At 36.1% G+C, this 15,943-nt stretch overlaps 1 protein-coding gene across 1 annotated transcript in view; it reads left to right on the top strand.

The window, feature by feature from the left end:
• Positions 1 to 11,336, top strand: part of ATRNL1 (attractin like 1) — a 543,282-nt gene extending 531,946 nt beyond the window's left edge. Inside the window, exon 29 of the mRNA XM_075717535.1 lies at positions 11,212 to 11,336. Coding sequence (XP_075573650.1) covers positions 11,212 to 11,336 — 125 coding nt within the window. The remainder of the gene's footprint in view (positions 1 to 11,211) is intronic.
• The last annotated feature ends 4,607 nt before the right edge of the window (positions 11,337 to 15,943 follow it).

Below are 15,943 nucleotides of genomic sequence, written 5' to 3'. Positions count from 1 at the left end.
TGTCACGCAAACAGAAATGGTGCTCTGCTACTATAATTTTACTGATACTTATCTATATTGTCTGTTCAGGACCAAGTGTATGTAATCAATTATGAACATGCAGTGTTTGAAATGGAACCCTATTTCCATACAGTTTGACAGTAACCAGGTCTAAGGGTGTCATTTTGCCTGTTAAAGTCATAATATAGTGTATTCAGTGTAATATAGAAGATTCAGGAAAGAATAAATGAGTAGCTATATAGCTTGCCTGTATATACTAGAATCCCATTCAGCATTATTCTCTTTCAGTGCTGACCAGGATTCTGTTATGGCTATTTGTACAAAGTCTTTGGCTTTTTAAAAATGTTTTTACGGTTTGAGCCTTTCAGCCTTTTACCAAGCTTTTCTGATAGAATTAATACAAATCAATGTTCTGTATAAGCTGATGCTAGCTTTGTTGATGGAGCCACCCTAATACTGACAACAGGGCATTTGTGTCTTTTTTTTTTTTTTTTTTTTTCTTTTTTTCCTTATTCTCGGGCATTAATAGGTACTGAAACTACCAGTAGCCTTATGTTAGAGAACCTGGGGACCCTGAAGTCATCATTTTAGTAATATTTCAAAATATGGTTGAAAATTCTGGGCACGCTTTCTGTCCTGTTGACTTAATTCTGTGTTACACTCCCAAGATCGTTTGTTTTGTCAGTGACTGCTGGCAACGTAGCTGGGGATGTACTGAATGTCTAATTGTGGAAATCAGCAGAATACTGAAAAACTGACATTGTTATTTGGCCAGAACCAAATTACAAGCCAAACAGTGGTTAGCGCGATGATGTATTGCAGCAGTATGTTGGAAATGGAAAACAAGTCCAGTACTTCGTCAACCTTGGAAAGCAAAACTTATAAGTGAGCATGCATTGTGGGAAGGTGCTGCAGATAGCATACCTACTTCTGATTAAGCTGCAGTCCTATTGAATTTCTGGTGAACTGTAATCTTTTGTTTGTATGAACATATTCATCACTTTCTGGTTTAAATAAAAATTCTTGACAGTGGAAAAAAACAGCACCTGCAAAATAAAGGTGCAAGAGTGAGAAACAGCATCCTTGAGGATTGTTGCTCTGATCTTCTCCCTTAAAAGTAAATGATAATGTAAGTTAGTATTTTTTTATCTCCAGTGGGGGAAGAATGGGCCCCTTTGGGCCCTTAAACCTATTGTCTTTAAGGTTGTGTGTTTTGTCTTGAGGAGGAGAGTAGTAAAGCTGCAAATCTGACAATATACATTATGACCCAGATGGAACATTAGAGAGGTATTCACAAAAACTGAATTTCACCTGGTGAGGTTAATCACCCCAGATTTCCTCTGCAGACAGGAAGAGATCTGCTTTAAATCACCCCCTGCAAGTAAGGCTCCTCAGGAGGGAAGCAAACCCTGGTGAATTCTGCCTTGTCTCCTTCTAACTGTTCTGATAGCTCGGTTGTGTTTGAACCTTCTGTTTCCCAGACACTCATACACATATATGCACACACACATGCAGATACTTAATTGCATGAAATGATAGTTCAGCACTGTATTAATGGAGTGTTGATCACACTCTGTTTATACAAACGATAAATCTGTCTCACAGGTGTTCATCCTACTCACAATATTTAGTAAGGCTTTCATCACAAGTGGTTAGAGTCCAACCTGCATGAATGGGTTTGGGTAAAAAGCTTTAAAAATGTAGCTGAAGTTCACCATTTTTTACAGTTTTTGTATCTTCTTTTTTCTGGTTGGCATGCACGATCCCAATAAAAGGAGATTGCTGAAGACAAAGAGTAAATGCTGTACGAGTCACCTCAAGTGTACTGGTCTGGAGGAGGCCTTTGCAACCCAAATGTGTCTAATTACCATAGAGAGGTTCATAAACTAACCCCAACTGGGCTACAGTTGTGATACTGTCTTCTAAACAAAAAACAATTATAATTTCATTTATATTTACCCAGGTATCGGTAAAAGGAAGTGAAGACAGTGCTTCTTCAGTACTCCAAGTACATTTTTTTCTCTTCTATAGAAATGGGTTTACAAGACCAAATTAGATTCTGGCATGATTAATGCATCTCACCAAATTCTTGCAGAGTAGCAAATTAGTTTATAGTGATTTTCTTGAAAACAAATTAAACAGCTGCACAACATCACAAAAATAGAGATGTTTTTCATAACGTATGGATAAATGATTCAATGGAAAGGAGATCTAATCAAACTGAAAATTTAATAGTTTGTGCAAACAAAAATCCAAGTGTTTCAGATATTATTGTCCATTATAGAAACCTGTGTAATTACTTGCATTTTAACACATTGTGTAATATGCAGTGGAAGAGCATCAAGGAATTAATCTGCATGAGGTCTGCACATATTCTAAGCAGATTATTCCTTTTAGGTGTTTTTAATAGCCATCAGTTAAAAACCAAACCCCTTGTTTTGCTAATAACTTAAAATAACATTTATTTTGTGAATTACAGGTGATTTGCCATTCATGTATTTGATTGATAGTTTTCTCAAAATGCTACGTATCCTGTAAATTTGTTTTTTTCCCCCTAGAAATGTAAATGTATTTTGCTACTGATACCTGTCTGAGACTCTGCAACTTATATTGAAGAAGTGCAGGATAGAGAAAGTCTGATCACATGTGTAATTATTCAAGCAGTTATTACTTGTTGCTTATTTTTTAATGTAAAAGGAAAAAAAAATTGCACGCAAAAATCTGCCATCATTTTTGTATAAAATAAGCCATTTTGAGAAAGACAATGGAATAGTTAGGGGCATTCTTAGATTTCAGTAATTACCCTTCGTGGTCCAAGGTCCAAAAATTACAATAATGGAATAAAATAATGGTCTAACAATAGATCACTTGTCTGTAACTACTGCCAAGGTAAAACTTCTTAGATAAAAACGTCAAGATGCTTTAATTCTCTTAGCTCTGCTATTCTGTGAAAACAATATATTTCCTGACTAAATGTGGTGCCTGCTTTATTAATTGAAATTTAGTACTGATAAGTATTGCAGCTTTAGGTGTTATTACCAAACTAGTCTAAATGTAACCATTCCCTAAGCCTATTGTAATATCTAAAGTAAGTGAGTCAATAAGAGGTTTTGAGAAGAATGTTTTATCTTCAGACTCAGTAGTCAACTACAATTCTTTTTTTTTTTTTTTAGTCTGTGGAGTCAGTCATACTCTTAATATCACTGGAAAAATCTGTGACAAGCTTTACCAGGAAGTCCCAGGCAATAGGGTCCAAGAAATAGATAATATACCTAGTAATGTTGTTTAACCATCATAGCTTAAGGTGTGCTTTACTCTTCAAATTTAAAGAGTTTTTGACAAAGTAATGTGCCAGAGATCTTGGGAAAGTATCTGTAGTTCAATTTCTTCCTTTATCTGTAGAAAATGTATGTATTTGACTTTAATGGATGTCTGTATTCCATACACCTGGATTTGGGTTACTGTCCTGGTTTCGGCTGGGATAGAGTTAATTTTCTTCCTAGTAGCTACCATAGTGCTGTGTTTTGGATTTAGGAGGAGAAGAATGTTGATAACACGCTGATGGTTTAGTTGTTGCTGAGTACTGCTTATGCTAGTCAAGGACTTTTCAGCTTCCCATGCTCTGCCAGGTGCACAAGAAACTGGGAGGGGGCACAGCCAGAATAGTTGATCCAAACTGACCAAAGGGCTATTCCATACCATATGACGTCATGCTCAGTATGGAAACTGGGGGGGGTTGGCCGGGGAGCAGCGATCGCTGCTCGGGAGCTGTCTGGGTATCGGTCGTCGGGTGGTGAGCAATTGCATTGTGCATCACTTGCTTTGTATATTATTATTAATATTATCATTATTATATTGTTATTATTATCATTACTATTTTACTTTATTTCAATTATTAAACTGTCCTTATCTCAACCCAGGAGTGTTTCTCACTCTTACTCCTCCGATTCTCTCCCCCATCCCATGAGGGTAGGGGGAGTGAGCGAGTGGCTGCGTGGTGCTGAGTTGCTGGCTGGGACTAAACCACGACAGTTACCCTTTACCAACAGGTTAGGTTACAGACCAGTTTTATGTAGCTTATTTTTCATTTCCACAACATTTTGCATTTCTTCATACTAGTTTGTATTCCATCATTTTCTCTTGAGTCTGTGTTAATGACACTATTACCCTTGCTGTCTCTCTGGTCTTGCCCAAGTATTTTTTGACTGTCATCCCTTTGCTTCCTCACTGCCAGACTGCATAGTCTTGCAGAATTCTGGTGCTGCAGCCTCTCCAAAACACGACCTTCCCTCTGTGTCGCCAAAACAAAAGCCCTTCCCCAGGATCTCTGCAGCTTACTTCTGAATTACTGCCACATTGAACAACTGCTGTCTTAATCAGGTTTACTTCAGATCTTGTCTATTTTTTTCATCACAGAAATAATTTTTAGTAGCTTGATGCACTTCCTTTTTCTGTTGCCTCAAATATCATTATTCATCTTCAAGACCCGTCATGACTTACCATTCCCTGCCTACCATCTCTTATGCAGTGTCAGATGAGAGGTCCTCTCCCAGCTCAGATCAGCCATTATCTCAGTCTTCCTCTCCCACTTGTTAAGTAAGTGCATTTCTACTTCCACCTGTGCTGCCCTCCCTGGGCAAGGCGCCCAGGTCAGATTGGTGGACAGGTCTGACAATACAGTCCAGCTAAATACAATAATCTCATATTAGCTTCTTTTGAAAGTAGTCAGTGAAGGAGCAGCTGAGGGAACTGGGATTGTTTAGTCTGGAGAAAAGGAGGCTGAGGGGAGACCTTATCGCTCTCTACAACTACCTGAAAGGAGGGTGTAGTGAGGTGGGTGTTGGTCTCTTCCCCCAAGTAACAAGTGAAAGGATGAGAGGAAATGGCCTCAAGTTGCACCAGGGGAGGTTTAGATTGGATATTAGGAAAAATTTCTTCACCAAAAGGGTTATCAAGGATTGGAACAGGCTGCCCAGGGAAGTGGTTTAGTCCCCATCCCTGGAGGTATTTAAAAGACATGTAGATGTGGTGCTTAGGGGCATGGTTTAGTGGCGGACTTGGCAGTGTTAGGTTAACAGTTGGACTCGATGATCTTAAGGGTCTTTTCCAACCTAAATGATTCTGTGATTCTATGATTCTTGTGTTCCAGGAGGGCTTGAGTTGAGAAAAGTGGGTGGGAGAAAAAAGCTGCAGTTAATCAACATTATATTGCACCAGTCCCAACCTACTACCATACTGTCTCCAACACCTCACTAGGTCCCCTTCATCACTACGGTGTTTGTTTGTCCTGCTGAACATTCAAGAGCTATCCCAAAGTGCTTGGTTAACTATCCCAAATTGGTGTGGATTAGCCTGGAGTAAGTGGACTCGATTTTCCACCTGTCCTTCAGGGACTTCACATGCACCATGGTCACATCAGTCCCTGCCTGTCCATAGCCAGAGAGACCAAACAGCCCATGCTGTCTCTTAGCCACTGGCAAGCTGGATAGTTTAAAGGCACCAGATGTTGTACAGACCTGGATTACAGAGTAAACTTAGAGATATCTCACACTGAAAGAGAAGGGGAAACTGCCTGACTGTATTAAAAAAAAAATAAGTCAGTACTGGCCCCTCAGAGCACAAATATTTCACACAAATATGTAGGGCCATTTCCTTTTCAAAATGAGAAAAATTAGGAAAGGCTGAACATTTCCTAAAATATCCTTTATTGTATAGTCTGCATTTCCCACAAACTGACAGCAAGTAATTTATAAGTCTATTCTGGGAGTAAGAGTTTCTTAGCCCATATAGATAGCTGTTATTACTAAATACCAAGGGTATAATACAAAGGAACATGACATCTCTTTTCTACTAGTGTGTGGCTATTTAATTCCACACTATCATTATTTAGTTTATTATTGTTATGGTTTGAGCTCTGTCTCATATTTTACTTATTTAATTAAGTTATATGCATAAGAAAAGGAAAGCATACCTCCTGGAGCCTTGGCTATCTTCCCATCCAGCAAAAATTATCATTGAAAAAAAAATGATGGGGTTACTTGCCTGAAGTAATTTCGTAGTTAGTTTAGTTTGTTTAATATATCTTTCTCATAGTAAGAGTGGGGTCAACTTAAAATACACGTGCATGCACCAAACAGGAAGAGAAGCCCATAAAAAAACTTTGTGATTTTGAGGTGCTGTCAGCTTGTCCTTTTTAAAAATTCTAATTCAAATTAAAAAAAAAAATCTGTATGACAGGTCATGAAGATACTTAGTCTTCTTGGCAGTTGCTTATGATTGTTTTTCTCTGTGACTAAGTCTGTGATATCTGGATATTGTCTAGGCACACCTGCCAGATCAGGACCCTCAGATACACATGAAGGATTTGACTATTTTCTGACTCTGAAATGAACTTAGCTCTATTGTGAAATACAGTGGTTCCTCTAGCCATGTACAGTCTTGAACTTCAGATGACTCTTAATTTTTCTTCTGGAAAGTAAGCACTTGAGTATCAGGTTTGTACGTGGTTAGGAGGAGGTTTTGTGGATCATTCCTTTGAATCCCAAATTTTGTTCTGATGCCATTTTATGTGCCTTTTGGATATCTCCAGACATGACTTGATCTATGGCACAGGTGTGTGTAGCACAAACAACCGGCCTTTTCAGTCATGAAAATTAATCATGAGTTAGTGCATTTGAGAAAAGACAATCTGGAAAATTTTACCAAACAACTAAACTGAATAAGAATATTCCTAGCACAATGTCTCGTAGAAAGTGAGAGAATTTTTTCAGTGGGTACTCAGAACCACTTGCCTAGTAAGAACCTTCTTGAAAGTTATGTTCCTCCACCATTATAGCCACTATAGCTACTGTATATATTTCCTATGAAGAATAAATGTGTGCAGCCCTGGTAAGTATCCACAAAGCTTATGGTGAATGTGATCTGTTTCATCAAATTAAGAAACAGATAATAAAAAAACCTGCATTTTTAATAAGGTGGTTTTGTATATAAATGTCATTTATTACACACATAATATGCATTGAGTATCTACAAAAAGGTTCTTTATAGACTTAAAATAATGATAAATGACAGAACTCATAAAAATTCCCCACAAAGTAACTGGCAGTTTTATTGATGAGCATGAAATCGTCTTCATTGGCTTCACTGTGTGCTATGGTCATCTTTGTGAGGCGCTAGAAGCTGTAATTCTCATCACTTCGTATGTCTTCAAACTGCTTAGATCCATTTGTACAGATATTCATGAGCCTGCATCTTCTACAATGGAAAGACTTCAAATAACAGATTGTTTATGATAAAAAGACTCTGTCTACTATTAGGTGAGCATGTACAGTAGCAAGTCTTGAAAGAATCAACAAATGGAAGTGACACAAAGACTGCTGGGTGCTGAAGGGTGCAGCTATTACTTTAACAATATAGCATTTGCCTAGTCTTTTCTGTTTAAGGCTCTCTGTATAGCAGCTGTCATTTTATTTTCATTGCTTAAGGTCATCTCAAGCAATGACTATAATTTTGGTTAAAATATCAAACAAATCTAATTGATCTCCTGGAGTTGTAGCTATTTTATTGTCTTCAGCTTTCTGAATGTTCTGATTCTGCATAACAATGAAAATGTGTAGAATTTAATCAAATGAAGACATCTACCCAAATGTTATCTCCCAATAATACATATTTAAATTGAAAAAAACATTTCCAGTTACCTGCCTAACCATGACTCTGAGGTCATTCTTTGTTCCCTTACTTTTAACAAAGGGGGTAGTAAGAACTCAATGCATTTCTCATTAAAATGAACAATAGAGGAGGAAAAAAGGTTTTAAATAGGCATACCAGCATGTAAGACTAACTTTTTCAATGTTAGGATTTTTTTTCTACTTTCAGAGATAGTGTAGCCTTACATCAGTTCAAATGTAGCTGTATACAATCAGAGGAAAAACGTTTAAACATCCCAGCATGGGTATTTCCATTTAAATCTGATTACAGTGAAATAAAACTGTAGCTATTAAAGGTTTAGAAGAACTACAAATACAAGCAGTAAAAGAAGACAGTTAGTAAATGAGGTAGTAAAACATTTCAGCAGGGCAAACAGTTTATAGCACTCAGCCTTCCTGTAGCAGACTGTGCTATTCACTACAGACCCCTGCACTGTTCCCTGAACTGCACTTAAACCTGCAATTAACCTTTCACGCCTAATGAAGCTGTTTTGCTGCAAAATTAAAATATATAGTACTGCCTGTTTTTACAGAGACTGGGAGGAGAGCATCTCAAAATGAATGACTTTTTCAGATGCTTTTGTTCAAATGCAGAATTACAGTGCTGTTTGTATATAAATCGGGAATGCGCTTTTCAAGGCAATCTCATTTGATGTGCTGTATTTTATTCCTGTACTTATTAATTGTTTTGCATAATTGTAAAAAAAAGACAAAAAATTCACACACCAGTAATTTTATGATTAGACACTTACTTCCTGAGAATAAACTATTACCATTTAACTTCCATTAGGAAAGACAATAGTTCTGCTAAAGACAACCAAGTTCATATTGCTTTCTCTGGTATTTTTCTCATTGTGGATGCAATTATCTCTTACAAAAATATGCTTTCCACTTATGTATTTGACTGGGCTTACTTCTTAATGATCTTTCCATACATATCCTTAAAACAAGCTAGAGATTGTTATAGCTGCATAGAACTAGGTCAGGTTATTTCTATAACACTTAGTAGAAAAACAAACTAAACTTAAAAATAGGTCCGGTTCTGCATCTAGGCTTGAATTTCCAGATATTAGACTATTAGAGGTGACCCATTGATTCTCCATGTGGGATGCTCACTGACTCCACTGTTCCTTTCTGCCGCCTTACCCAAGAGTCAGAAGCAACCAGAGACCATGTACTGGTTTAGAAAATACCACTTTGGATGGTAGGCAAGATATTTAAATGGCAGCATTCAGGGAAGGCAGGTAAAGGAAATAACTTAGGAACTGAGGTAACAGGTATAGAACACTATATGGTTTACAGTTCCAACTTTAATGACTATGAATATATTCATATTGGTTGTTTATATACAAAACCTGTAAAATAAAGGGAATGTTTTGTTGGGGTTTTTTTAAATGAATATTTAAGCCATAGCATTTTTATCAAATCTTCTGTTGTATTTTGATGTAAATTTTGCTTGCTTGCAGTGTCTGTGCATCCGCTTGACTTGGTAAATGAAATTCCTTTAGACTGCCAGTCTGAAATAATGAATTGCTCCCCCAGTTAATTGTATTGCTTTGATAACAAGGAACTATGCTGGGCATAGAGAACATAATAAATGAATTTCATCAGATGATTTGTGTGACGTTTTGAAAAACGATCTTCTAGAGTGACCCAATTTTAATGGAACTCTAACAGCATGCTGGTATATCCCAATATGCGGCATTATATGTGAAGGAAATAGTTCTTCCTTTTTGTTAATTGTTATGTAAAGTGAGGTTAGCATCATACATTCAAGTATATTTTAAAATATCTAATAAAAAATGGAAAACCTATTTTTCCCAATAATATTCATTCCATTCAGCATACTTCCTAAGCCTAGCTGCTAAAGACAGAATTACATGTAAGCAACCATCAAAATGTTATTTAGGTTTTATCCTTGAATTTGCTACTACCGCGTACTGCTCATACTTTAAAGGTGCTTCAAAGATTTGAAAAATTCAATTTATCAATGTCCAATTTAAGGCATCGCTAGCTCATGCCAAGAAATATATGTGTATGTGAGAAAAATGACTTAATTAATCTTGGCTCTTACATATCCTGAAATGCAGCGATGATAATTGTACTCAGCATTTTACAGTATAGTGCTGTGTATTTTCAAAAAGCTGTATGCACATTAATTGATCCTTGCAACATTTTTGTGAATTAAGAAAGGTAGTGTTACAGTGTGCAATAGCATAGATTTTTTCAGGATGCTGGAAACCTGAACCAAATCCGACGGTATCTTGTATACTAAAAAAAGAAGCCTGTAGAAACACTTGCAAGTGAAAAATAGTTTTGCAGTTTCTTAGTAGATAAGTGTTGTAATGAAGGAATGCATGAAAAACATTGCCAAAATTGGATTCTGTAATAGATAAGCTGAGTTGGTATTGGCCTGAGTTAAAAAAAAAAAAAAAGACTGCCTGTTAAACACGGTGAAAAGTACTTTCAAAGGTTTCCTTGCGGAGTAGTGCTGTTATTGGTTAGAGATTTGAGATGCATTGGGCAGTATGGAGAACCAGCACCATCTTTGCCTACGTTATGGGTATATGTAGATGTGTTTTTGCAGATATAAGTGTCATGGTGAGTAGAACATATGAATGATGGGAATATTCCTAATCCATTTCATTGCAATATTGCCTGTGTGAATTTAAAAAATCAGAACTACCATGTATTAAGTGTGTTGGCAATCACAGCATTTCAGCAGAAGTCAGTAATTTCTAGCAAGTATGCAGTAACAAGCAAATGGAAGAGTAAATTCTTAAACTACTAATTTCCTAAGCATGCCTGTCCGTGCCCTCTGTAATACCCTGTTGAGATTATAACACGTCAGGAAATATCAAGAGCTTAACCAGAATTTGAAAAAGAAGAGTTTTGGTGAATTGACAACATGTAGAGTTTATCCAGGCCAACACCATCATGGTCCACTGTCTGTTCACAAATCCATGCATTCTGGAAAGACATTTTTATATATTTTTCTTCATGGTAAATACTAACCTCTGAATATTTCCAAATTAGGAAGGCATATATATTGCAAAGGGAAATATTGAAGGGTGCAATTTTGTCTTAATCGTGGTCTCCATTTCTCTTTTAATTTTTAATTTGTTAGTTTTGTCCATTTCTAAATGCAATGCGCAAACATTTAATAAGAGAAAATCCATGTCAGAGACCTGCCGGTCCACATAACCAAGAAAATGGTGATAAAGAGAGGTGATTCAAAGATCACACAATAAATCAATAAGAGACTTAAATGGAACTCAGTTCTCCTAATTTCCAGTCTAGTGTCTTAACTGCACTTTTTTTCTTCCTCCGTTTCTTCACTGTTAGCAGGTAGCATTTTAGAAAGTGAGAACTTGTTATCTGACTCAATTAATACTGATCGCTTCTGGGAAAATCAAAAACCTGGCATGAAAGGAACCATGATACTGCTCTGGAACTCTTCTCAGGAAAGCTGGGCATTAAATTTTGCTTTTCCTTTATCTTACAGGTCTTGCAATTGCAAGTGCACTGATAGACATTTCACAACAGAAGCCTGCGGACTGTAAAGATAAGAGTTCAGGAGTCAGAAATCGAAAACATCATCTTTCAACACGTCAAGGAACTTGTGTCTGAGATTCAAAAACTACAATTGTATATTCTGTAATGTTTTCTTTTTAAATGGCTTCCATTGAAAGCTATACTACAGCCTCAGTTTTTATGGAGGCAAATCTATGAATGAACATATGAGGTACTGTGCTCTGTTATAGTCACACAGCCTACTATACCCCAAAGCAGAACAAACTTATGGTAGGTATGGATATGTTTGATGAGCTTTAATAAGAAGAGTGAATCCTGATATCAACAAAATACGAAATAAAATACCTAGTATTCTTAATCCTGCACATATCAGAGCAGGGAAAAACTTTGAACAGAACTAGGAAAAACTGTACATTGTTTTGTAATGTAGAAGGAAATTGTATAATTGAAAACTAAGCAAATTCCAGGAAAATAAAGGACATTTTTGTATAGCTTAATGTTACAATGAGAATTGTACAGTTCTGTCCTTTTAATCAACATTAAGATTTCTTTCCAGCAAGCAGGAACTAAAGAGGATCATTTGGATTTAGGTGTTCTTTTATCATTGCCCGAAATAGGTAGACAGCTTTTGAATTTAGCATAGGTATAACCCAAGAACACCACATGAAATATTTGAAAGATAATTCCATAAAAAAAACTTGATCTGAACATTTCATGATTATTTTTCTTTACCTTGCAAAAGCCTCAGAAACATAATCTGGGCTGCAGCAGAGTGATGGGTGGGCTTTCATGTTTCTGTACCTAAAAGTGTATTCTGATTTCTGAATGATATATTTTACAGAGAGCGCATGCGGGTCCTCCATGCCAGCTAACTGATTAGCAAAATTAATTGAGCATGGAAAAGCTTCTTCTGCAATCAAGTTTTCTATTTTTTTCCAAGAAAGACTCCAAGACTGCAAGTCTAAGGAGAGTTTAACTTGCTGTTATTCTACCTGCTCCCATTTCAATACTGAAATTTGCTAGTATCTATATATTGTCCTGACCTCCAAGCAGAAGAAATGAATCCCAGTCAGCACTTTGACCCTTGTTTTTATAATAAAGTGTGGATGGTTTTTGTTTTTGCAGCTACAGAATTTCATCTCATCCTTGCTTTCTCACCATTTAAGGAATTACCCTGCATAGCAAAAATTAAATAAATAAATATTCGGAAATCCAAGTTGCTTCCAACAGTGGTTCTCAAATCCCACATCCACTATGGAACCTCACACAATCAGTACTCAGCAACAAAAAGCAGATGAAAGTGTTTCCTTTCTGTAGGGCAGTAGTCTTTTGGGGGCTTGGTCACCACAACAGATAACCTAGCAAACAGATTTAATGGCCCTCAGTCTTTTTATTTACTCCAAATTCATAAATATACAAAAGAGTAAGAGAATGCTAAGGGGTAGGTAGCAGACGTGTCATGTTCTCATTCACACATTACATGTTGACAGCAGTATTATATGAAACTAGTAGTTTTGTATGAGCTTGTTGAAGGTACAGTTTCTCAACTCCAAATTTGCAACCATACTAGTACAGGACAGTGATACAGAGGTATAAATGCCTCACGTAATGATAGACTTTTGGTAAATATGAAAGATATAAAAAGATAATTGATGTTTACTACTATATCTGTATTTTTCATGTTCTTTTTATTTCAGGAAGATGATGACATTTTACTGTTTATAGTTGACTACATAGTTACTTGCATGCCATGGTGGTGCAGTAGCAGTAATAAAGCCCTGTTGTGAGTTGTGTTTATTTCGTAACGCCATTCATACATAGAAGTACGCTGCTTAATTTGGATGAGGACTAAATGTAAAAATAACTATAAAAAGGAACGATTGTACAGTATGTAGTTATATCTTATACAGGAATATTAGGTTGCGTCTAACCATGACTGCTCTATTGATTTGATAAATTATGCACTTATGAATTATGGTATAATTATTTCTTATGCTGGCATGATTGTTTCAGTATTTTCATATCTTAAAATAAGATTATTATCCTAAAATAATGCCATCACAATCTTGTGACTTTTCTTGCCTATTCTGACCTCAGTCTCTTATATCTTAAAACTTTAAAAATTCCTTTTTAAAGCCTCTGTTGGGAACTTTCAACCAGTGCTACTTAGCATAGTGAAAAAAATGGTGTTTTGAAAACAACCCTTTCTTGTCAGTTTTAAAGTTGATCTGTTCAAATGAATATAAACCCATGGAACTGGTTTATATGATGCATACACTTATAAAAAGGAAAGAACCACTTGTCTGGAATATATTCCAACCTCTGTGTTATCCTCAACCTAAACATTTCACATAAGAAATATACAGTGTGTGTTTTGTGAATGTACTGGAAACCCCGTACACAGAAAGACCACATAGTCTTGTAGAGCAGTTTTCACTGTACTCACTTATAAAAGATTACATTCCTCCATATCTCAACAGGAGTTTGGCAAATACTTGAAAAGCAGGTATGAGTTTTAAAGGAATTAAAGTATTTTATTGCAACACTGAAGATGGGCAAATACCTATCAACCATTCTGTTGTGTTAACAGTTAAAAATATTATTTTAATTGTACAAGAAAAGCGTGTTTGTCATGGGATCATTCAGCATTTTCATTCACTTTGAGAATGTTTTTTCCCAAAGTATCTTTCTTCTCCCAGGGTCCCTGATTGCATGCGAAATAGTAAAGACATTTAATAATAAAATAATAAATAAAAATACTTATATAATGGCCACACTTAAATACCAGAAGTTTGCCAACACATCTCAAACCAAAGTTGTGGAGTAACTGTTACAGCTTCCTATTTTAAAGGCATAAAAATAGCCTAATAGGCCTGATAACTACATTTTATTAGTGGTTGGCAAGTGCAAACCTTTTAATAATGACCACCGTACGTCAGATGAGACGTTTTATCAACTGTCACATTATAATTGCTTCATGAAAAAGCCAATTTTTTTAAAACTCAGGTCTCCAGTTTAGATTTGGACTCTTTCTTAGAGTCAGAAAATGTTGAATGGCCTGGTTTACCCTTAATGTGATTTATGTTGGATGAAAAATAAATGACTAAGCACTGTTCTGGAAAGTAAGCCCCTGTGAAGTTCTGATTGTCAGGATTCCACCTCCACCCCCCTCAGTCGGTGGATACTGCTGAGAGAAATTCAGCAGCTATGAATTACTGTTCAAAATATGAGATAGACTGTCCATGGTAGCATGGGTTCACCAGTCCTTCAGGTCTTCTCTGTACTTGTATATTTATATAAAGTCCTGAAACTGCTTAAATCAAATTCGTGCACATATAAATAACACTTTAGAATACTTGCTTCCTTTCATTACATTCCTGTGAAATTTAATGAAATGCTAGTTTACCTGTACAAAAAAAAATGGTTATCTGTTTGTTGCCACTATTGAAATTATATCTAAAAAAAAAAAAAAGCCAAATTCTAGATACGTTAAGGCACGAAGATACCATTGATCAGGAACATTCAGATTAATGTGATTGGAAAATTTTCATAGCTGACTGCTCTCTTTATAGTTAGAGTCCCCTCTCATCTTCCCAAATCAAAAACATTTAGACAAGTTCAGATCGAGACGTGGAATTTGTTATGTGTAAAATCTGCAGCCATAGTTATTTTCTAAATAACCTGATATAGAGAGCTGGAATCCTGATGGTAAGAATTTTAGTTTGGGATCACTTTAACAGATGTTCAGTCTTTATGCATAATAACTTTCATAGTATTGATCTAAATTATAAATTCATTATGTATCTAATTTCATTACCAGTTTTTTAAAAAGCATCTGAAAGGTTTCTTGACAATAAAGGAAAAGTCTCTGTTAAAGGTAATTAACAATCCCTCTCTTTTTTTAAGCAAAGTTGTTCTATCCAGAATGCTTGACATTACTGGGGAAGATTAAATAAATTAACTCTATCTTTTCAGTCTCTAAGGTGCAGCATTACCTGAAAAGCTATAGTTTACTGATACTTATTTCAGATCATCTCTAGAGTAAAGTACGAAATACCTAAGGCTCTTTTAGGCGCTTATAGCAAATAATAGGAAAACTACTGCTGTGTACAGGTGGCCAGAACTTCCCATATTGTCTTCAGCTGTACTTGCTTGCTAAATACTAATGAAGGGCAAAGCTGGCAAAAGCAGGCCTTCCAGAACCTGGGCTTGTATAATTCAGGGCCATATGTTGTTTGAGCTTTTCCTTATTTAATGATGTTTCACTTTCAAAATGAGTGCTTATATTTTTATATGACCACATATATGGCCACATATGGCCGTTTCTATGGCTACAGATATTTCTCATGTAAAAAAACCATCATCTTGTATGTTTAGTTGAAATTCTAGTGACCCTGTGAAATTTACTGAAGTTGAAAGGGGACTATTATTACCCCAGGCTTTCTTAAATTGATAATTCCTTGGTCATGTAAGTTGAAGCTGACTCATGTTTTGGTGAAAAAACACCTCTTTGCACCTCTTCGCACCTCTTTGGATATGTTCAAAACTTCCTTTTTCTAAAATAAGAAAGCAAGGGTGGGAACGATGAACAAAGAGAAAAAACGCAAACCAAACCACCCTCTTTAAAACATATAGGAAGTGTGTATATATATATGTATGGAATGATGTAATTGGTTTCACAGCTGATCTAAATCAGAACATTT

The sequence above is a fragment of the Pelecanus crispus genome, chromosome 10 (genome assembly GCF_030463565.1).
Source record: "Pelecanus crispus isolate bPelCri1 chromosome 10, bPelCri1.pri, whole genome shotgun sequence".
Taxonomy (NCBI): domain Eukaryota; kingdom Metazoa; phylum Chordata; class Aves; order Pelecaniformes; family Pelecanidae; genus Pelecanus; species Pelecanus crispus.
This window is presented reverse-complemented; position numbering and strand designations above follow the sequence as displayed.